Source organism: Oryx dammah, unplaced genomic scaffold (genome assembly GCF_014754425.2).
Source record: "Oryx dammah isolate SB20612 unplaced genomic scaffold, SCBI_Odam_1.1 HiC_scaffold_3, whole genome shotgun sequence".
Taxonomy (NCBI): domain Eukaryota; kingdom Metazoa; phylum Chordata; class Mammalia; order Artiodactyla; family Bovidae; genus Oryx; species Oryx dammah.
Genome location: NW_024070187.1, coordinates 71,701,441 through 71,725,638, shown reverse-complemented (window position 1 = coordinate 71,725,638; position 24,198 = coordinate 71,701,441). Strand labels below are relative to the sequence as shown.

General features: G+C 40.2%; 2 protein-coding genes across 4 annotated transcripts; one reads left to right on the top strand and one right to left on the bottom strand.

Moving 5' to 3' along the window:
• Positions 1–23,706, bottom strand: LOC120862156 (RE1-silencing transcription factor-like). 3 transcript variants are annotated; one of them, XM_040238279.1, is made up of 5 exons: positions 23,345–23,646; positions 22,349–22,464; positions 13,780–14,683; positions 9,625–9,708; positions 1–5,632 (listed from the first exon to the last, which is right to left on the bottom strand). In XM_040238279.1, exons 3-5 carry the CDS (start codon positions 14,672–14,674, stop codon positions 3,618–3,620), a joined length of 2,994 nt encoding a protein of 997 aa, XP_040094213.1. In that variant the 5' UTR covers positions 14,675–14,683; positions 22,349–22,464; positions 23,345–23,646; the 3' UTR covers positions 1–3,617. The 3 variants fall into 3 exon arrangements, with proteins under 3 accessions (XP_040094213.1, XP_040094214.1, XP_040094212.1); XM_040238280.1 differs by lacking the exon at positions 22,349–22,464 and having other exon boundaries at positions 23,345–23,706; XM_040238278.1 differs by lacking the exon at positions 23,345–23,646 and having other exon boundaries at positions 22,349–22,498.
• LOC120861590 (translation initiation factor IF-2-like) lies at positions 20,938–23,750 on the top strand. The gene is made up of 4 exons (XM_040237317.1): positions 20,938–21,017; positions 22,198–22,402; positions 22,519–22,985; positions 23,033–23,750. The coding sequence occupies exons 1-4, from the start codon at positions 20,938–20,940 to the stop codon at positions 23,748–23,750; spliced, it is 1,470 nt and encodes a 489-aa protein (XP_040093251.1).
• Positions 23,751–24,198: the final 448 nt, after the last annotated feature.

Sequence of the window (24,198 nt, the reverse complement as noted above, 5' to 3'; positions counted from 1 at the left end):
TGCTTTTTAAAACTTTATTTCAACATTACTATGCTTACAGAAATATACTCATATGGGTTAATAGAATGCAATTTAACTTATCCTACACAATTGGGACCAAAAACCTGGTACATGGTTTGCTTCAAAAAAACAAAAACAATAAAAAGGATTTGCAATCTGGTTTTTCATCTATTAAAAATGTATATAAAAGATTCTCCATCAAATGCTGCTAAAGCAAACAGCAGGAACCTTGAGAAATAAACCTTTGGTTTGTCTCTGAAAAATACCATGTATTGCACTGTAAAAGTTTATACAACTGGTACAACAAAACATTGCTGTAATGTTTCAATGCCAGTTCACAAAGTTCAGTAACTAATGATGTTGATAAGGGTAGGGAGAGCCTATGTATACATGTGAAAATATAAAAAAGCTATCTGATCTAATTAATATTACATGCAGATCCCAAATCTATTCAAACCAAGATTCAGATAATCTCTTAAATCTGAATTAATGCTATCAATCCAGTTCATCAGCTGAAGTCAAAAAGAAAACTCTGCACAGTAGCTGTTTTTCTGATTTGTGCCAAAAAGAAAATGAAGTTTCTTCCCCAGCTTTTTAGTCCAGAACTACAGCAAAGTATTGTCAACATTCTTGGGGTGAGAGGCAATTGAGGTTACTTAGGCTTAAATCTGAATTAGCACTCAAATGCAAGAGTCCCCCAAGTTAAAGACCATGTGACTTTAGAAGTGACTCTAAAAAATAAAATGGCCTTTCTTGGAAGACTAGAGCAAAACATACGGCAATAGTTAAAAAGAAGCCTAATTTAAAAAAAAAAAAAAAGAGTAGCTCTTTATGAATTACACTTCAATTTAAAAAAAAAAGCCTCAATGAAGCAGCTCTCAAAAGAGGAAAAAAACTTAAAATATCCTGAAAAGCAATGTGAACACAGGTTCAGAAGACAGTTAAGAGATATATTTTACAAACTACTTAGGATTAGGCTTATAAAGGTATTCTAAATATTTCAACCTTTAATACTAAACATCAGTTTACAAACAACATGTTTACTTTTTATTCCTTTATCAAAAGGGAAAAGTCTAGCTTCAATGCTATCCAGTGGAAGGGAAACTGAGGAAAAAAAAAAAGATTCAAATAGTCCCATGCAAACAGCACATTTTTCAAATGGAAGAACTAGACCAGAAGTTCATATTACTAATATGCTTTTCAATGAAACAATTTTTTTAATCAAACGATTTTTAATAAGAATACATGGCACTAAGGTTCAGAACCTAATATAGGCCTGACAAACAAGTCCTTGTTTTCTGGAGGAAAGGCCTCAAGTCCATTCAATTTCCAGTAACAATGTTTTCACAAATCACTTTAATGAGGGGTTTTAATTTCTTTCATATTTTTGGTTTTGGCATTCTAGTCTTAAAATCTAGATAAGAAAATACATCCAATTCCCCAGAAGTCAATTTTTTTTCTTTTGAGGTATCAAAGAATCCAAACTGATTCCCAATCTCCAATTTGTACTTAATATGAATATTTTTGTATGTACTAGAAAAGGTAATGTTTTAATATAAAATGTACTCATGAACATTAAATCTAGTTGTTAGAAAGGTTTAACTAGCTTTATAATTTAAGTTTCAAAACATAAATATCTGCAGCTTGATCTGTTTGACAGTGATTGTCAGAGCTGAGAATTCACCTAGAATTCAACATCATTTACAAATCCCTATTATGTACAGAAAACACACAACAAAAATACACAACTTACTCATATCTTGAGAAATTTTTCTGCTTCTTTAAATCTTTGGCCTCCCAGTCAATTCCAAGTTCAAATGTCCTTTACCTTAAACACCCACTCTCAGAATAACTAGTTTTCCACACATAGTTTAATACTTTTTCCTAATTTTTCATGTTGCATTGCCAAACCCTGAAACCTGCCTCAGAGATCTACCAGACAAAAGAAAACAAACAATATATAAAGTGATTACTTCAGAATAGAACCTGGGAGGATAAGAATCAAGGTTCCTTACTGGAATCATACTTTATTTTACAAGGAAAAACAAAAAAACCTATGTTAGATTCTTTCATATTCTTTGGTGACTGGCCAAAGAACCTACCAGCAAGTTTGGGGCACATACTCTTTTCCATACAAAGTGGTCCCGTAGGAACACCAAAATAGCTATTCATTTGAGGCCTCACCTGTAGCAAAAGGCTGTCCCAGTAACAGCCAGGACACCCACTAGTTGGAGGAGATCCCTGAGAAAGTGTGATTTTTCAATCTGGACTGAACTTCACTTTTCGCCAACCTTTATCACTATAGTCAGAGGAAGGATGAGCTGGTCTACCAGCACTCATACTACCTTTCTCATCCTAGGTTTTCTGTGTAATTGCTATGGCTTTGGAATCTCACAAACTGATACTCTGTATAACTTGAAGGAGTAATTATGCCTCCTAGTTCCAGATCTGCAGTTTCCAAATTAAAATTACAGTTCTTTATTCAATGGAGCAGGCATATAAATAAACACCAACCATATAGGAAAAGAGGTTTTCTATAAGATACAACTTAACACCACACATTGAGGAAGTAGATGTACTAAGACAGGCCAAAAAGTTTACTTATGGTTGGTATTTGAGATAAAAATCCATTTAACATAGATCTAGTGGTTTATTTACTGCAAAGTTCAAACTGAAAGGTGTGAACTCACTACATCAATTTAAAATAAATAACTTATATGAAATACAGATTCTGGCATAGATGTTAAAATCAAAATCAATGGACTAAATCTGCATCTTTCATTTGCTCACAAATTTGCACAGACTACTATTCTGCAAAAAAGACAACTGCGGCAGGAAAAAGAAAACTGCCCCTTTTGCAAACAAGACTAAAAAGCATCCCTCCAGAGAGATCAAAATAAACATGCATATATGAAGTATTACAATGCAAATGCTATTTCTAGAAAAAACTTAACTGCATAGGTTAAAAAAAAAACAATGTGCAACATCTTAAGGCATTAAAGCACCAAAACAAAAACAAAAAACCCACCAAAATCATTGTTTTTATGACAATTAACACATACACAAATAAACATACATACTGATCAAAATTCAGGAAGGTAAATACCTGGATTGATAGAACATCCATTGTTGGGAGAATTTCTCTTCAAATTCAATGTCTCTCTTCTTATCGCTAGAACAATTTTAAAGTGCTAACTTTATATAAAGCAGGCAAATTCTTCAAGTCATTTGCTATTTAAGTAGCCAATTTTTATAGGGCTATAAACAAAGAATAAACTAAAGTGAAACAGGAAGACAGACATGAGGAAAAAACTGATAAGTTATATAGCTGAACAAATAGAATGCTCTAATACCACCTCTTAGTTCAATTAAAAGCAAAAAGAGATTAAAAAAAGAAAAAAGCTTACAGATTTAGATGTCTGCTACAGTAACTCCCTTGGATTTACTAAAATGTGTACATCAATAGGTACACGGAGTCCTAAGAAAAAGAGTGCCACTTAAAAATCAAGATTGGACAGTAATTAATTTTAAAAACAAAAGGCTGTCTACTACTCCAAATGAACATAAAATGTCAGAGACCTTATACACTAAGAACTGAAGCCTTGACCACAGTTTCATTACTCCTGCCCTTGAGCTGCCTTTTCAAGGAAGTATACATTAACCAAATGGCGATTGAGGTGTTTGCTGTAATCTTTTTCCTTGCGAAAAGAACGATCACAGAAGATACAAACGAAATCTCCCTCGGCCACTTTGACAGCCAAGGCATCCTTTCCATCTTTCCCACTGGTCTCTTGTGGAACTGGCCGAGCCCCGTTCAATCCAGAATCATCACTATCCTCTGACGTGTTGTCACTTAGGTCACTTCCATCATGACTGTGGATGCCTTCGTCTTCATCCATTTCCTGAGACTCATTTACTGCCACGGTGACAGGAGGTGATGCCGCAGCAGTGGTGGACAGGGCTTCATGTTTTTCTAGCGGTAGAGAAGGCAGTGGTGGTGAAACTGGTTCTTCAGCTGCCGAGTCTCTGCTGGGGAAATTCTCTGCTTGCTTCTCATCAGTGTCCGTCTCCATTGCACAGAGCATAGCTTCAGCCTGAGGTTTATCCTCTGAAGTTTCACCCTCTGGCATATTCAAGTTTTGTTCGGAGGATGAAGTGTTGGCAGATTCCTTGCTAACAGCAGCAACACCAGCCAGACTCTTATCTGCCTCTTCTGCTCCCACTTTTTGAAGAGGGGCTTCTTTATTTCCTTCGCCTGCAGGGAACACATTTTGGTCTTCTGATTCTTCCCCTTTTAACTTTTCCTTTGGCAGGGGTGGGGATGGTGGGAAGAGATCCTGTGCACTGGCACTTTCTTCTAGAAGCTGCTTGTCTTTAACAGGCACTAAGCCAACCTCAATAAGGACTTGCTCCTTCCGTGCCATTTCACTCAGCATGCTGGACTTTTCCTTTCTGTTATCTTTTCGAGGAGACCTTCTGGGGACCGGCTCCGTGGGAGGAGGCGGCTCTGTCTGAACAGGCCCCTTCTGAACAACCTCCATCTCAGCATCCCCCACAGGGGGAGGGGGTGGGGGAGGCTCTATCTGAACAGACCCCACCTGAGCAGGCTCTGGGGGAGGAGGAGGAAGAGGAGGAGAAGGCTCCATCTGAACAGGGGTCACCTGAACAGGCTCCATGGGAGGAGATGGCTCCATGGGAACAGGCCCCTTCTGGACAGCCTCGACCTCACCACACCCCACGGGAGGGGGAGGAGAAGGCGGCGGCAGCGGCTCCGTCTGAACACACCCCACCTGAGCAGACTCCATCTGAGTGGGCCTCCTCTGAGCAGGCTGGCTGCTTTTTTTACAGGATTTACTTCTCACAGTTTTCTTCTTTGTACTGTTTTTCATGCAAATGTTTTGCTTTTTATTCTCCTCTACTTTGCTGTCACCCTTTGGTACTTCCTGACTATTTTTGGATTTGCTTTCTGCCTTCTTTTTCTTTTTTGTCACAGGTTCCTCATCATTAACAGGCTCTTGTAAGGAATGGGCTTCAGCTTCCACCTTCCTTTTGCTTTTCTTGCTTTTGCAGCTTTTTTCTGAATTGTTTCCCGGGGATACATCCACTTCCTTAGCTTCCATGGCCGATTTGCGCGTTCTGGTGGTTACTTGGCTTGAGGCATTACTACAAGGCTTCTTCTCCTTTGAAACATTCTCTTTCTTCTCCACTTTTACAGGCCTCTCGCTTTTCTTCCCAGTCACATCCCCCTTTACTTTTGTCTGCTCTGCTTCTGTTTTCTCACTGGTGATCTTGTTATTATCAGGCACGTCAGCCGCTCGCTTCTTGGTTTTCTTTAGTTTCACCTTTGAGACATCCATGGTTTTATTAGGACAAGTAGGATGCTTAGATTTGAAATGATACTGCAGATTACACTTCTTGGAAGCTGCATAGTCACATACGGGGCAGTTGAACTGCCGGGGATTAACATGGAGCTCCACGTGTTTTTTGAAGTTACTTCTGTCTGCTGTTTTGTAGTCGCAGTGTGGGCAGTTAAGAGGTTTAGGCCCATTGTGAACCTGTCTCGCGTGGCGGGTCACTTCATGTTGATTAGAGGCCACATAACTGCACTGGTCACACTTAAATGGCTTCTCACCTGAAGGTAGACAAGAGATGTTACAGAAGGCACACATTAAGAAATGAATTCAAGATTTATTCAAATATGTTCATCAAGAAGTGTGGATAGATATAAAACAAAAACCACCAGAACTATTTCATGAAGACTTGATCATGCAATTTACCATATTTATTTGTATATCTTTCATATTTATTTGTATATCTTTCCTCTATCCCTTGACTTCTGATTCTCATCCTAAACAAAGGAATAATTATCTTAATCATTTTCTAAAAAGTTCATCAAGTTAGGGCTCTCAAACAGTCTTAAAGAACCAGATACCTGAAGAAATATACAATTACTGAAAAAGTGACTTAGGCTCTTAAAGGCACTCAAAAAGGTAACATACTTTTAACATTTTTATGTAGTTAAAACAAATGTATAAAGGAACAGAACATAAAATTCCCATACATTTAAGATAAACCTTGAGACTTCAAAAGAAAAACTTCATACTCTAGGCCACACTCCCAGACCTTTATGTGAAAGCTTTAAAACAATGCTTTGACCCTTTGTCCATCGTAGCAGAGTTGAATCAGATTTCACTCAGCAAATTTTTCCACTGCCAGAGCTGCTATTCTACAGCAAAGTATAACAAGTCAGAAATCCTTTCTAGATTTTCTCCCACTTTCTTCTAACAAATGAGCAAAGAAACCAGGGGCATACAAATAGATATGGCATATAAAATAAGCACAAGATATAATCACAGGCACATACAAGACCAGAAGCCCTCCCACCCCAAAATTAAAGGCATAAGATTTAACTCATTCTACCTGAATACATACCCATCTAGATCACACTCTAGCAAATATTACCAAACGGTATCCATACCCCACTGGTCCAATGGAATGCATAGCAGAAAAATGGAAATTGACATTTATGAAAATTCATCTCTCAATATTCTCAAATTCATATAAAATCTTATTAAATTTTTTCATAAAGCAAAACTACTCAGACATTAAGTAAAACCATAGATAATAAGCTTTACATGATTAGAAGATATCTGATTACAGAATACTTGACCACAAAAACAAAAACTTATCCAAGTATGTCAAACTATAAGCTCTTTTCCACATTAGTGCAGTAACAGATTCATAAAGAGAGGTTTCTAACAACATGCTACATTACTCTCCACTTGGCCCTTTCTTGTCCTTTCCATTGAATGACTTCAGTGGAGACAAACATCTGCTTAATATATATAGAAACAGAATGGGGGAAACAAGATATGTGACATAACGGTTAAGAACTTGTTCTACAGTAAGAATACCTACAGAGATCAAGCACGGGCTCTGCAACTTACTGTGAGGTCTTGAGCAAGGTACTGAAAACTCTCTAAGGCTCAATTTCTTCATGTGTAAACTATTCTTATGTGTTGTAAGGAATAAATAATCTAATCCATATAAAGCTCTTAGTGTAGAACAGATGGCCAAACAGTCAATACATATTACCTGTAATTTATGACTTCTGGAATGAACTGGTGTATTATAGAACAGGTAAACACAAAGGAAGATTTCAGGTGCTTATCCCGCCTTACTATATAAACCTTACCTTTGAGTAAACAAAGAGCTGATGAATGAAGTCGCTCTCATTAGGAAAATATCTGTGCTCTTAAAAGAATTATAAAGAAAATGTCACCACTTTATAAGCCCTAGTGAATGAGAGCATTTTCATAGCCAGCATCAAGCAAGATGCAAGCATCCACCTGTGAAATGATCAAGAAATGGAGTTCCTAGTACTCTGTTTAAAACTCCAATGGCATCATTTATTTGCTTCATTCACCCCACCCCTATTTTTGCTTTACTGCCATTAAATCTGTTGCATTGGAAGATCAATTCATCAAGTTGATTAGTTTATTAATATCTAGCTGAATGAAAATTCTTTTGCCCTGTACCAACAGTGTTAACTTAATTTCCTTTTCTGGTTCTAGTAAAAATTTTTACCTGTTTTTCATCTTTATAAATGTGCCAGGTATCTGTTTTATCCTTCCCAAATTAATTTATAAATGTAAGGCAAATTCAAAAAGGGAGTTTTACAAGCTATACACATTCTTATCAAGTAGAATCCAGACAGAATAACAAGGGAACTTTTAATTCAAGAGTAATAGGGGTGTACTACTCAGCAATAAACACAACATTCTGTTAACGCAGCATGGAATGACTCTCAAAAACATTTTACAGAAAGATGTTAAATCTTTAATAGAAATCAGAGTATCACTTGATGGAAGAATATGGCAGTACTGACTAGAAAGGGTAAGGAGGGAATTTTTCTAAGGGTAGTAGAAACATTTCATGTCTACACCAAAATGGCAGTCAAACAAGAGAAAGCATACATAAAATCACTAACCTATATGCCTAACACATGTGCATTTTTGTGTGGGTAAATTAAACCTTAATAAAATATGTTTAAAAAGTTATTCTAGGGCTTCCCTGGTAGTCAAGTGGTTAAGAATCTGTCTTGCGACACACAAAGGACACCAGTTTGATCCCCGATCTGGGCTGATGCCACATGCCGCAGCGCTGCTCAGCTCATGTGCCGCAGCTACTGAAGTTCATGCGCCATAATAAAGAGCAGCCCCTGCTCGCTGCAACTAGAGAAAGCACAAGCACAGCCACAAAGACCCACTGCAGCCAAAAACATAAGTAAATGAAATGAATCAATAAGTCTTTAAAAAAACTATTCTAAACTTCACAAAAAGACTCTCAAACCATAATATGTTTCAAATGACTCAGCTATTAAAAATAGTGCCTTCCTGGAATTCACTGGTGGCCCAGGGGTTAGGACTACATGCTTCCACTGCAGTGGGCACAGGTTTGATCCCTGATTGGAGAACTAAGATCCTGAAAGGCACTTGGCCAAGAGGAAAAAAAAAAAAAAGTGCCTCCATAATAATCACCAAGTACTCAGTGGAAAGAAAATAGTTTTTGCTGAAAAATTATTTTTCCATCTGAAACATAAGTAGTCCATGACAGAATTCAGTAAGATGTTAATTCCCTTTAACAAACAGTCACTGTGCTCATAAATGGAAAATATTCAAAATGAATTCCCATGCTGCGGCTGCTGCTAAGTCGCTTCAGTCGTGTCCGACTCTGTGCGACCCCACAGACGGCAGCCCACCAGGCTCCGCCATCCCTGGGATTCTCCAGGCAAGAACACTGGAGTGGGTTGCCACTGCCTTCTCCAGTGCATGAAAGTGAAAAGTGAAAGTGAAGTCGCTCAGTCGTGTCTGACTCTAGTGACCCCATGGACTGCAGCCTACCAGGCTCCTCCATCCATGGGATTTTCCAGGCAAGAGTACTGGAGTGGGGTGCCTTTGCCTTCTCCTCCTATGCTAGCGGGATGAAGAACTATCCAGTATGATACCTACAAAAATATTACAAAGGGACATGCAAATCAGATGCATTCCCTCCAGTTCTAAATATTTCATCCAAGATGAAATGGTAACATATCTACTGAGAATTAGAAAAGAGTTGTGGATCATATCAGGACCTCCAAAGGGTCAGTGTGGCAAAAATGAAATAATTATCCATTCAAGACCAACTACACAAATACTGACTTTTGAACTTTGCCATCTTCACACCTTCATAATGGGGGCCAATTCTGGATGGTGATCATGGTCATTTCAGTTCTAGAGTGGACAATTCTCCCAGGTGTTATAGTCCTATATTTTATTTATTATAAGTGAATAAATTGGGATCATGGATTATCAATCACTCTTTAAAGTTTGGCTTTTGTAAATCAAGCTTTGGAAACCTTAACAATTCTCAAGAGAACAAAACCAAATGTCAGGAACTAAGCAACTAACAAGGAATCCCTGGAACCCAGCAACCACACACTGAAATTATATTAAAAATATACATAAATATCCAAATTACATTAAAAATAAATCATAAGTAATGATCCAATTCCAAGTATAGAACAACTTCTTTATAATGGTAGTTTACTAAAAATGATTTTAAAAGTTCCCATTTCTTACCAACCTGAATGAGTACGCATATGCCTGGTTAAATGAGTCTTCTGAGAACTTGAGTAAGGACAAAGTTCACATTTATATGGACGTTCACCTGCAAAAATACAGTGATTAATGTTCAAATGATAAAATAAGGCAATTACAATTCTCACTAACAATACATACATACATTATTTAATACTGAGTTTTGGGGGGTTTTTTTGGCTGCTCAGTTCAGCATGTGAGACCGTAGTTCCCAGACCAAGGATCAAACCCATGCCCTTTGCCCTAGGAGCATGGAGTTAACCACTCCACCACCAGGGAAGTCCCAGTTATACTCATAAAGCCACAGGGACTGACAGGAACTGAAGAGAACAGCGATTTACTACTAAGGAGTTTAAGCCTCAAAGGCAGAAAATTTGTGGGTTTTGGACATGGGCTGTCGACCACAAAATATACTAAAAAAAATCTTGACATTTGTCTATTTTGGGGCCACAAGATAACAATTAGGACCTCAGGCAAGCATCCTCATCTATAAAAGTAACAGTATCTCCACTTTCTAGAATTGTGAGAATTTAAATTACAATAATACATGGATAGCCTTCAGCCCTGTGCCTGACACATAGAGCCTTCAATAAATATGTTATTATTCTGTCTATATTATGCATTACAGCAACAGATGTACCTAATAACAAGGGACAATGAGGGACTTTCCCGGCAGTCAATTGGTTAAGACTCCATACTTCCACTGCAGGGGGCACAGGTTCAGTATCTGGTAGGGGAACTAAAGATCCCACATGTCATGTGGCTTGGCCAAAAACAAAAAACAAACAAAAAACCCATGGAACAAGGAAAGGAAAGACAAAGTGAAAAAAAGAAAGAAAGAATGTGGCGATAAGTGTGAAATGTGTTCCTAGTAACTATCCAGCTATTATTAGCTGATACCTGTAGATTAGACATAAATAGCTCATGGCAACAGGATGCCTACTTTAGCCTAGAAGAATTCGGAGATTAAAAAATGTTGAAATGTATTTATGTAAAAAGATACATAATTGCCAACAAGCACTTGAAAAGATGCACAATATCATTAATCACAACAGAAATGTAAATCAAAACCACAGTGAGATGATTTCACACCCATCAGGATGGCTATAATCAAAATAACAGATATTAACATTTATTTGTTAGGTTCTGGAGAATTTAGAACCCTAATACAGTGCTGGTGGGACTGTAAAATAGTGCAGCCATTTTGGAAAACAGCTTGTCAGTCCCTCAAATGATTAAACATAATTACCATATGGCTAAGCAATTCCACTCCTAGGTGTATATTTACCTAAGAAAAATAAAAACATATGTCTACACAAAACCTTGCAGAAGAATGGCAATAGCAGCATTACTCACAATAGCCAAAAAGTGGAAATAATCCAAAAATCCATTAACTAATAGAAAAACAAAATGTTGCTTACCCATTTTAGAGAAGTATTTGGCAACAGAAGGAAAACAAGTACCATACGTTTGATGTGGATGAACCTTGAAAACGTAAGTGAAAGAAGGTAGCCACTGAGGGCCACGTATTGTCTGATTCCATTGATATGAAGTGTTCCGAACAGTTTAGTTCACAGTGAATTGTATGGTATATCAATTGTGTATCAGTAAAATTGTTACCAAAAAAAGCTAAGAAAAATTTAATACCGTGAAGATTAACGTGAAGGATCAACTACAGATACTTTATTTTTAAATTCTTCCTAACAAAATAGATTACATCTATCTGTGCAACTCACCAAAATAGGCATAAATACTCTAGAAACACTAATAATTTTTCATTCACACGTATAGGCAAAAATGTCATCTTTCAAAGTAGAATTTGTGAACTGGTTAGATAGCAAAACCACAAAATGAAAAATCTACTGAACACTCAAATGAAAATCCTCAGCCCCCTACCATAATAAGTATCTATAAAAAAGATACAGAAGTTTGAATCTTAGCTGTATGTGACCCTGGGTACAATACTTCAGGCTTTCAATAAACACTTACCTGTTTTCCTTAGCATATTTTTCTGACAGTTAGCAGAGAGTAGAAGAAAGCATCTAACCCTGAGCACTCAATAACGAAACATACCAGACTTGGTAAGTGAACCTGAAAAGCTGGCTGCCTAAGTGAGAGATAAGAAATAATGGATTCCTGCTAATGATCATTTATCTTTGCGATTCAGTACTTGATGAATTAATTTTTTCATAAAATACAATTTTTAGAACCATGCATTTAATACCACTGACCTCTTAGATTTTAAATAATCAAAATAATAACCTTCTATTTATGCACCAACAAATTGCTTACAAAAATTTAAAAAACCACAAATAAGGTAATACAAGCAGTGAGGGAGCTTTTAAAAAGTATTAAGATCAAATAAGTTTAACACTAAATGTGAAATGAGATACGTATAACCAGAGTTAGCTGTGTAAGTCATAACCTTAATTGTGGATATATCAACTTTAATGTAGAAAAAATATTAAGTAATGATGAAATATATAAAAATAAAAACAGCCATTAAAATTAGTTGCCTAGATTGTACTTAAATGAAAATAAACCACCATAAGAAAAAAAGAAGAAATGGCAAAAAGCGGAGATCCTATGTTTTTTAAGTATACATAAGAAATTGGAAATATAGACCAAACTGAAATTTTTCCAGTTCTCTCCATTTTCCTTAACTCTGAAAATCTCTTAAATCAACTAATTTAAATATTTTGTTCAAACACTTTTAGATTTGGGGCAAAATCTTTAAATTGTTCAGTGACTCAACAATTTTGAAAGTATCAAACATATAACTGACACCCAAAAAACATTTAATAAGATAAAGACACTGGTATTATTTTTTATGGTGACTTGCACAGTGGATGTTAAATATATATATTTGTAAAAATTCATCATTGTCAATAATACCTCAATTTTTAAAAATTCATAAATGTATGTATGTAAAAGTCATGCACTTCACTGTATATCACACTTATTACCTAAAAGCTCTACAGATTATGGCCAATTCTATGATAAATTAGACCCCAAAGTTTTCACAAGACTGTTAAAGGAACATGAAGTACTTATGGCTAAAGTGTATATGGTATCTGAGATTTGTTTTATGACACTGCAAGTGAGGTTAGTTTAGTCTAACCTTAGTCTAACAGTTTGTTTTCTAACAGTTTGTTTAATTAAAACTCTTAAGTGATTAATGGTGTAGGATTCTCCAGTTACTCTAATTTCCTATGCCATGTGACTTTGAAACTTTTTTACTTTTGAGATAAAATGGTTGCAAAGCCTAGAGACAATCACAGATTATAACAAATTCCAAAGAGATTTCAAATTCTTTTATATAACTAGATTTTAAGCTTTAAATTACACAGAAGCCATCTGTTGGAGTTTATAAATCTTGCTACACATGTCTTTCTTGCAACGGAATTTCATCTGCAAGTCTTCTTGTTTATGTCTACCACTTCAACATCAATTCCCCTCCTCACTAGGACTCACTTTAGGGTTCAGTGCAGCAGAGTGACAACTACTGCAAATGGGATCTGATGCAAACAGCATTCCACAGCCCTTCTCACTGCTGATGGGAGGAGCAGAGTATTAGGTTACCCTATCCATATTATTCAGACCAGCAATCAGTCCTCAAAGGTACCAATTCTTACCAGGAAAATGTACAGCAACTATCAATATTATAAACATTGCTTTCAAAAAATAAGACCCGTTAATTACAAAGATTTGAAAGTCAATTTACAAGTGAATAAATAAGGACTATTGGGGAAAATGGGGAGCAACCACTGAGAGGTGCTTCCTTTTGGGGTGAAGATGTCCTAAAATTGACTGGGGTATGGGCTGCACAATTCTGCAAACATACTAAAGCCAACGCATTCTAACATTAAATGGATGAATTGTGTGGAAGTGGAGTATAGTTATTTTAAAACATGAATTGTCAAATGTGATAAAACATTAATAACTAATAACTGTTGGGCAGAGGTGATGGGTACCTGTGGGTACCCATGTTTATTTTTACTTTTGAGATGTAATTTACTTCCGAGATGAGATTTACCCATCTTTAATTCTCTTTACTTCTGAGATATTTGAAATTTTTCACATTTTTAAGACTGTTCCATTTTGGGGTGTACAGTACACTTAATGAGAAAGGTACTCTTACCTGTATGAGTTCGAACATGCTGAACATAATTGTTTTTTCTGTCTGAAAAATAGTTGCATTTCCCACATGTGTAAACTTTCCTTGGAAAATGGTTTCTCAGGTGTTTCCTCCAGTGGTATTCACTCACTGTGGTGTACGTGCATATGATACACTTGTAGACTCGCTCATTGTCCCCGGCTCGGGTGTGATGCTTCAGGTGAGCAGTATAGTGATCGTAGCGATTGGTATTGTAGCCACAGCGCTCACAGCGGATGGGGCCCTTGGAGAAATCCCCCTCTTCCCCAGTAGAAGAGCCGGATTCCCTGGCTTTTGCTTGCTTCTCTGCACTTTCTTCCACAAAAAATTTCTTGGCGCTATGAACTCGGATGTGATGCACAAACTGCTCTTCAGATTCTGCTTCATACTGGCATGGTTTGCAGCGGAAGGGTTTGGTCTTCAAGTTCTTGCACTTGTCCTCTGCTACGGGTGTTTCCTGAGGAAGGTCTGTCTTTGAGCTGTACGTTTCTGAGGCAGCTGCCACCTCAAACACAGGCCGTGGCTGCACAACATTGAGTTCCAAACTTTCCAGTTCCATGTTCTCCAGTCCACTGGGTTCGCCTTTCACCTCAGGAGACTCCTCAAGTCCTTCTCCATCACTGTCTGAGAAGTTGCTATCCCCAACAGGCATCAATTCTGCCATCTGTCTTTCTTCGCCAACCACATAATCACAGCAGCCGCCATTTACCTCCCCAGTTAAGGCCACGTTTGCCAACATGATGAGCTGAGGTGCAGCCAGTTCAGCCCGAGAGAGATCAGGCAAGTCATACATGTCATTTGGCAAGGCCATGCCCATGGTGCCACTGCCGGTGAACAGCCCTCCTCCTCCAGAAGACTGCCCCATTACCTGGGTGGCCATATCTGTGCTCTGCATTCAAAAGAAAACAAAAAACATAAAAGCACCAGTTTAAGCACAACATTTACCAGTGTAAAACTAAAACATCACTGTGGTTCTTTGTAACTTAATACATTTTCCCACATAACCTTTAAACTCAATCAGCTTCATTAACTACTGAAAGTCAGTCTTTAAAATCATTTTCTAAGTCCAAACTCTCTTTACTGCAGTCATCAAAAAATTTTCTGTATCCGCTATAAGAAATTCTATCAAGTGTGACACAACTCATCCATCAACTAAGTCTACCAATGGTGTGCCTTCCCTCAAGCACTTTTACTTTTTCTGGTGGAAAAATATAAGTAACCTTCATTTTTAGTGCTAATTAAAATTAAATCTACCTTTGTACAAATGGGTTAGAGGCACCAACCCCCAGTACGGTTAAAAATCGCATCTTTTTGGCTCCACAAAAACTAAGTCTACCAATAGTCTACTGTTGACCAGAAGCCTTAAGGATAAGTCAGTAAACATGTATTTTGCATGTTACATGCATTTATATAATAGATACATGAAAAACTTGTTAAAATCATAAGGACATTTCCAATACTGTATTCATAAATATAGTAAGTATACATCCCCTGTGTACCAGATGAATTACACCTGTCATACCTTTACCAATACTGTATGATACAAAATACTGCAGATATTATACATATTACTAACACTAGTCATTAAAGGGGGCTTCCCTGGTGGCTCAGAGGTTAAAGCGTCTGCCTGGAATTCAGAGAAAAGATACTGTGAAAAATAAATTCATACTAATTTACAGTTATAACAAAGCACTGGTAACACTGAACCAACGATATAACTGCTTTACTGAAATCTACTGCAATCGATAGGACTGCTTCCCAGTAGCCAAGCCGATATGCAAATAAATGAGTCATAAAATAATTTTTATTTAGCGTATAGTGTAAGGCATTTTCATAACATAGTATTAGAAATATTTTTTTTAACTGCATGTATGTATCATGGGCTGATATGCTGTTTCTCAGACAGCATATAGTAATGTAATTATATATTTTTTAAAATTTATTTTTCTATGAAGACCTACAAGACCTTCTAGAACTAACACACAAAAAAGATGTCCTTTTCATTATAGGGGACTGGAATACAAAAGTTACAAGTCAAGAGATACCTGGAGTAATAGGCAAATTTGGCCTTGGAGTACAAAACGAAGCAGGTCAAAGGCTAACCGGAGATTTGCCAAGAGAACGCACTGGTCATAGCAAACACCCTTTTTCAACAACACAAGAGAAGACTCTACACATGGACATCATTAGATGGCCAACACCAAAATCAGACTGATTATATTCTCTGCAACCAAAGATGGAGAAGCTTTATACAGTCAGCAAAAACAAGACTGGGAGCTGACTGTGGCTTAGATCATGAACTCCTTATTGCCAAATTCAGACTGAAATTGAAGAAAGTAGGGAAAACCACTAGACCATTTAGGTATGACCTAAATCAAATCCCTTATGATTATACAGTGGAAGTAGATTCAAGGGATTCGATCTGATACAGAGTGCCTGAAGAACTATGGACAGAGGTTCCTAACATTGTATAGGAAGCAGTGATCAAGACTATCCCCCAAGAAAAGGAAATGCAAAAAGGCAAAATCGTTGTCTCAGGAGGCCTTACAAATAACTGAGGAAAGAAAAGATGCCAAAGGCAAAGGAGAAAAGGAAACATACATCCATTTGAATGCAGAGTTCCAAAGATAGCAAGGAGATAAGAAAGACTCCTTCAGTGATCAGTGCAAAGAAATAGAGGAAAACAATATAATGGGAGGATCTAGAGATCTCTTCAAGAAAATTAGACACCAAGGGAACATTTTGAGCAAAGATGGGCACAACAATGGACAGAAATGGTAAGGACCTAACAGAAGCAAAAGATATTAAGAAGTGGTGGCAAGAATACAAAGAATTATACAAAAAAGATCTTCATGACCCAGATAATAACGATGATGTGATCACTCACCTAGAGTGAATCCTGGAGTGTGAAGTCAAGCAGGCCTTATTAGGAAGCATCACTACCAACAAAGCTAGTGGAGGTGATGGAATTCCAGTTGAACTGTTTCAAATCCTGAAAGATGATGCTGTGAAAGTGCTGCACTCAATATGCCAGCAAATTTGGAAAACTCAGCAATGGCCACAGGACTGGAAAAGGCCAGTTTTCATTTCAATCCAAAAGAAAGGCAATACCAAAGAATGCTCAAACTACTGCACAATTGCACTCATCTCACATGCTAGTAATGCTCAAAATTCTCCAACCCAGGCTTCAACTGTACATGAACCGTGAACTTCCAGATGTTCAAGCTGGATTTAGAAAAGGCAGAGGAACCAGAGATCAAATTGCCAACATCTGCTAGATCATTGAAAAAGCAAAGTTCCAGAAAAATATCTACTTCTGCTTTATTGACTAAGCCAAAGCCTTTGACTATGTGAATCACAACAAATTGTGGAAAATTCTGAAAAGAGATGGAATACCAGACCACCAGACCTGCCTCCTGAGAAATCTGTATGCAGGTCAGGAAACAACAGTTACAACTGGACATGGAACAACAGACTGGTTCCAAATCGGGAAAGGAATACATCAAGGCTATATAATATCACCCTGCTTATTTAACATATGCAGACTACATCATGAGAAATGCCAGGCTGGATGAACCACAAGCTGGAATCAAGATTGCCAGGAAAAACATCAATAACCTCAGATAGGCAGATGACATCACCCTTATGGGAGAAAGTGAAGAAGAACTGGAAGAACCTCTTGATGAAAGTGAGAGAGAGTGAAAAAGTTGGCTTAACGCTCAACATTCAGAAAACGAAGATCATGGCATCTGGTCCCATCACTTCATGGCAAATACATGTGGAAACAGTGTCAGACTTTATTTTGGGGGGTTCCAAAATCACTGCAGATGGTGACTGCAGCCATGAAATTAAAAGATGTTTACTCCTTGGAAGAAAAGTTATGACCAACCTAGACAGCATATTAAAAAGCAGAGACATTACTTTGCCAACAAAGGTCCCTCTAGTCAAGGCTATGGTTTTTCCAGTAGTCATGTATGGATGTGAGAGTTGAACTATAAAGAAAGCTGAGTGCCAAAGAATTGGTGCTTTTGAACAGTGGTGCTGGAGAAGACTCTTGAGAGTTCCCTTGTATTGCAAGATCTAACCAGTCAATCCTAAAGGAAATCAGTCCTGAATGGTCATTGGAAAGACTGACGCTGAAGCTGAAACTCCAATCCTTTGGCCATCTTATGTGAAGAACTGACTCACTGGAAAAGACCCTGACACTGGGAAGGATTGAAAGCAGTAGGAGAAGGGGACAACAGAGCCAGAGACGGTTGGATGGCATCACCGATTCTATGGGTTTGAGTAAGCTCCAGGAGTTGGTGATGGACAGGGAAGCCTGGCATGCTACAGTCCATGGGGTCACAGAGTTGGACACGACTGAGCGACTGAACTGGACTGAAAATTTATTTTTGACTGTACTGAGTCTTTGTTGCAGCGTGTTGGCTTTCTCTAGTTTCGACAAGCAGAGGCTGCTCTGTAGGTGCAGTGGCTTCTCTTGTTGCAGTGCTGGGGCTCTAGAGCCCAGGCTTTAGTAGTTGAAGCCCATAGGCTTACCTGCTGCTCAGCATGTGGGTAAGATCCTCCCAGACCAGGGACTGAACTTATATCCCCTGCTATGGCACATGGATTCTTAACAACTGGACTACCAAGGAAGTTCCAGGTAATGTAATTATTTAAAAGCAAAAGTATACAACAGTAGAAAAACTAATACATTATAAATTTCATATTAAATATCACTTTAAACCTTTCTCAAGTCTTGTACACAATGAATTCTTAGGTAACAATGGTGATGACACAATGTCTTCCAGCTCTTGGTGTACAATTACTAGATTTTCACAAGACATTCATACACATACATGACAGATAAGTTTATTAACTGAACGGTGTGATTAACATTCATTAAGCAGAGAAGTGGATCATCATCAAGGTCTTCATCCTTCTGTCTTCTGTTGAGTAGGGGGGTGGGGGGAGGAAGGGTTGCTCTTGCTGAGTCAGGAGTAGCAGTGAGATGAGGCAGAGGAAGTGTAAGGGAAGGCAGAAGGAGGTGCAGAGAGAGAAGAGGTGGAGGAAGTGGAGAGGTGTAACTTGAGAGAAATATATCTTAAATTTCTGTCCAAATTTTGCTTTTCTACTTCTCTAAAAATGTTTCTATTTGGTACTAATCCTTCTACCACGGGCTTTAGTTTTAGTGTTTGTATCATACAAGGGGACAAGTTGTAAAAGAAATCAAAAGTAGTCTTCAATAAAAGGAACCTTGCTGCCAGACTGTCTAATGTCAATTTGTTTTCTGGCACTGCTTCTTCCATGTCTTTTTCCTTACAGTCTTGCACTGGTTCAAAAGGACTCACCTCCCAATTAACTTCCATTAATTTCTCTGGTATGCTATCTATTAACTCTTGAATATTCCCAAAATATGTATCTTGAAGCCTTTCATCCACCCCACCCGCAACCTTTTTCCAATATCCACTATCTCTTTCATGACTTCCTTGATTGGCTCTTGTAAATCCTGTGAATTCATGTACAACACGTGGACACAGTCTCTTCTAGCAGAAATTTGTACTAGGCTTGATGACCTTCATAGTTTTTTCTATCACAATGATAACATCTTCAACAGTATGATCCTTCTAGACTTTCATGATGTTCTCTCAGGGTTGTCTTCCAGAGCACCAACAATCCTTTCTACAGAGTACCATGTGTAATGAGACTTCAAGGTCTTTATGATACCTTAATATAGGCTTTACTCAAAGACACTGTGTTTGGGAACCACTCTGACAGACTTCCCAGGTGGTGCTAGTGGTAAAGAACCTCCCTGCCAATGTAGATGTAAGAGACCTCGATCCCTGGGTCAGAAAGATCCCCTGGAAGAGGAAATGGCAAACCAGTCCAGTATTCTACCTGAAGAATCCCATGGACAGAAGAGCCTGACAGACTGCAGTCCATAGGGTTGCAAAGAGTGGGACACAACTGAAGCAACTCAGCACACACACATGAATACCACTTTGACACCTTCAATGTTGAACTCATGGGGTTAAGGTGGCCAGGGTCACTGTCCAATACCAAAGAACCTTCAAATGCAGTCCCTTTACTGCAAAGTACTTCATAATCAGGGATAAAGCATCAGTGGAACCAATTTAGATAAGTATTCTTATTGCCCTGGCCTTCTTATTATACAACCAAAAGAATAGTAACTGGTGTTTATCTTTAAGGATAGTGGGCTTATGAAGTTCCCTGGTTGCCTAATGGTTAGGGTTCTGGGCTTTCACTGCAGTGGCCAAGGTTCAGTCCGAGGTGGGGGAACTGAGATCGTGCAAGCCAAAAAAAGAAAGGAAGACAAAGAATGAAAGAAAAACAATTCCATTAAAAAAAAAAAAAAAGTGGGCTTGGCAGCTTTATAGATAAGAACAGTCCTGATCAAAAACTCAATTTGCACAAAACAAGTTAGTCTTCAACCAGCCTTAAATTCGAATTAATGCTCACTGCTCTTCTTCAGTAATGAATGAGCTTTCTGGCAACTTTTCCCAGACTAGGGCACATTACTCTGTATTAAAAACCTGTTTAGGCAGACAGCCTTTCTTTTCAATAATTTTGTTAACAGCATCTGGGAACTCAAAGCTGGTTCTGCTATCTTGATATTTTTTCAGCCAAAACTCTTTCTAAAATTACCAAACCATTCTCTGCCAGCATTAAAGTCTCTAGATTTAGAAACTTCATTTTCCTTTTGCTTTAAATTGTCATACAATAACTTCACTTTTTCTCGAATCAATTTACTCTATAGGTATGCCTGTCACTATACCCACATAAAAAAAAAATTTTTTTTTTTTTAAGGTTACATCACGCAGCTTGGTGGCTTGTGGTATCTTAGTTTCCCAACCAGGAATTAAACCTGAACCCTCAAGCAGTGAAAGCATGGTGTCCCAACTACTGGACAACCAGGGAATTCCCAAAAAGGCATTTTTAATATCAGACAGAAGGCATTTTACAAAAAGTATAAGGCTTTCATATCTGCTGGCAAAAATGCAGAGATAATCTCCAAATTTCCTTTTCTTTTTTTTGCAATAACCCTTAGACTAGATTCACTGATCCTGAAGTGGTGGATAATGGAAACTGCAGAACTTGATATGGTCAATATCAAGCAATTTAACTTTTTCTTCTAATGTCATGACTTTACAGCTTGGGAGCATTTCCAGCATCACCAGTGGCACTTTATATGGGTCCCATGGAGTAATTCAAGATTTCTGGTATCCCACTAAACACAATGAAAAACACTCAGGAAATGGGAGAGGTGGCTTTTTTTTTCTACAAGCACAATTTACTGGAGAGAACTGCTCACCCAGATATGATTAGACTTACAAGACGTTTTAAGTGGATACCTCCAACACTTGAGGCTCACCAAAATAGCAACAGGAAGTAGGTATGAAATGATTACAGACCTACAGTATGGACCACAGTTAATATACAGTTATGGATGAATGATTGATCTTTACATTTGTTTACATCTCTCTAGACAGGAATGGTGCCATCGTGGTCTGTAATTGTTGATAACTTTTATTAGATTTGTATATATTTTATGGTAGTAAATGATAAAATACACTATTATCTATGTATACTTTATGCATTCATGATGTACCTTTTTCTAAATTTTTCATATTTCTAGGCTATGTGTATCATCTGTAGACTTCTGCAAAATGTTGCAGATCTATGAGGAATTTTCCAATATATTTCTTGAAAAAAATTCACATATAAGTGAACCCACGCAGTTCAAATTCCTGTTGTTCAAGGGTCCAATGTACTTTGAAAAAGTACATAATGCCACTAAAGTATTACTTAAGTTTCTTTTCTTGATGATCTATTTAAAAATACACAAAAATTGAAGATCTTTTTTCCTGTGAAAAGGGCGGTTTAGTGTATTCAAATATACACAAATGAAAACACAAGAGCTTTCAAACACCCATAACTGAATAACTCAAATCAGCAACATTCTTGCCTTGTGTTTGATCTGACTCAACTGCCTAGAGGAGGCATAATAAAATCTCTTTGAAAAAACGTTGCGCTTTTTAATAAAGTGTCTTAACCTCATTACTTTCCAACCTGCTGCTGTTGCTGCTAAGTCGCTTCAGTCGTGTCCGACTCCGTACAACCCCATAGACGGCAGCCTAAAAGGTGTTAATTCTCAAATTAGATGTTCTCTTGCGAATTAGAAAAAGCAAAGTGGCAAGGACTCAAAAAATTTTACACCCAAAATACCAAAAGTAATCAGTTTCACCCAAGCGCATAAACACAAACTCGTTGAGTCATAGGTACCAACGAAGTTGGAATCAAATGCCATCACACAGCAAAGGCTGTCCAAGGCCTTAACGAAACAGTCCAGGCGACTCGTAATTCCTAATTCTCCCCAAACCCTAACTACCATCCCCACAGGCATTTCCAGGTTGCTCAGGAAGGCCGTCCGTGCACAGCCCGAAAGCTCAAAGTGCCGCTCGGATCCTACGTGCCGCCTTCACCAGCGCCGGCCTCGGCCGCCGCATTCCTGACTGAAATAGGCATTCGGCCATTTTCTCAAAATACGTACCAAACACAAAGCAGCTCTTCGCAAACTCCGGCGCCCTCGCTTCCCCTCGCCTCGGCCCGCTCACTGCACCACCGACACACCAAGTCGTCCTGAAGCGTTTCCTGGGCTCCCCACCACTGAAGACGGCGAGACGGGCAAATTCGGGGCGCCGTTGAGTCTTCTCATTCCAGGCTGCCCCCTCCCGGCCCGCGCGCCCCAGTCCGGGAAGAGTGAGCAAAGTTGCCGCGTCGTCGTCCCCGCTCCTCGCCCGCCCAGGGCTCGCCCTCCGCAGGGGGCCGGGAGCCTCCGCCCGCCCTCCCGAGGCGCCGGGCCCCGAGCGCCAGAGGGGGCCCCCTGCGCCCCGGAAGTCTGAGGCTCACTCGCCCACGGCGCCCCGTGGGACGCGCGCCCCGGCCCCGCCGACTCTGGCGGCCAGACGACCCCGCACGCAGGGCCTGGGCGGCCTGGCCGCCCGAGCGCAGAAATCGCTGTCCAGCCCCATTGGCGGAACCGCCCGGGTCCCGGGCTCACTCAACCAGCCCGGCCGCACTCAACGGCGCCTTCCGGCGAAAGGGAGAGGCCGGGGAGGGCGGAAAACGCGAGGGCCGCCGGCAGGCGAGGGGCTGCGGCGGGACCCGGAGCAGGAGCACGAGAGGAAGTTAGTTTCAGGACTAGGGCCCCAAGCAGCTCCGCTCCTGGCCTCAGGACAAGACATCCCCGGCGCCTGCGCCCGCGCGGCGGCCCGGCCTTGACTGGGGAGGGGGTTCAGGCGCCGCGCCGCCCCTCACCGACGCCCCCGGCCCAGCCCCCCGGCGGCGACGATGTAACCCGATCCCGCCCGGCCGCCCGCCCCCGCCCGACGCGGCGGTCGCCGCCGCCCGACCCACAGTATCTGCAAATCAGCCCTGGACAGCGCCTCGCTCCGCGTCCTTCCGCGCCCTCCCCTTCTCGCGGCCACCGCCGCCCGGCCGGCCCGCCGCCCCCACCCGACCGCGTCTCAGACCGCGCCGCGCTTACCGGCCTTCCTGGGCGAGGAGGGGCGACGACCGGCGTCGCCGCTCCTTCGCGGACTACTTTTCTTTGTTGCAGGAGTTTCGGGGGAGGGGAGGGCGACGGTGGAAAAGTTAGACGCTGGGCCCGTCGAGGCCCGCGAAGACCCAGTGGGGCTGCACAGAGTGTTCAGGCCGCTGGCTCTCGCCCTGCGGTCCGGGCCGCCGCCGCCACCCACAGCGGGCTCTGGGGCCCCAGGCCTCGGCGGCGCTTACTCGGCTCCTGCGCCCTGAGCTCGCGGGAGCCGCACATTCCAACACAGGAGGCTGCGCCGCGCACCCGACCCGCGCCGCCGCCGCCACTCCCGGGACACGCCTCCTCACCGCCCGCGCGCGCCCGCCGGACACGCCCCCGCCGCTGCCCTCGCGCGTAGCCGCCTGGCGCGCCCCGCCCCTGGGCGAAGGAGTCTGTTGGGGGCCCGGGCTTTGGATGGCGCAGCGCCAGACGTAGCAGCACCTAATTCCCCCAGTGTCTCGAACTCGGGCTCTGAGGTCAGAAAAGAAGCCAGCCCCGCTTCATTTGTTGATTTCCTTCATAAACTAACAACAGAAAAGTTATCCCCCAGCCCTGGAATGCACGCGAGACTAGCGCTCTTAAAAGGAGCGCTCTTTTAGGCTTTGTCACCTCCCTTTTAAGTCCAAAATGCTTGAAAAATACCTTTCAGAATCTCTTCTAATCTCCACCCATAGCCACCCTTAACTAATTAAGCTTCGTTTTGAGTCTACACTAAAAAAAAAAAAAAAAAGCTTTCCAAATTTTAAGCTATAAGCCAGGAAAACAGAAAACAACAACAACAACAAAACGCAGTAAGCTGTGAAAAC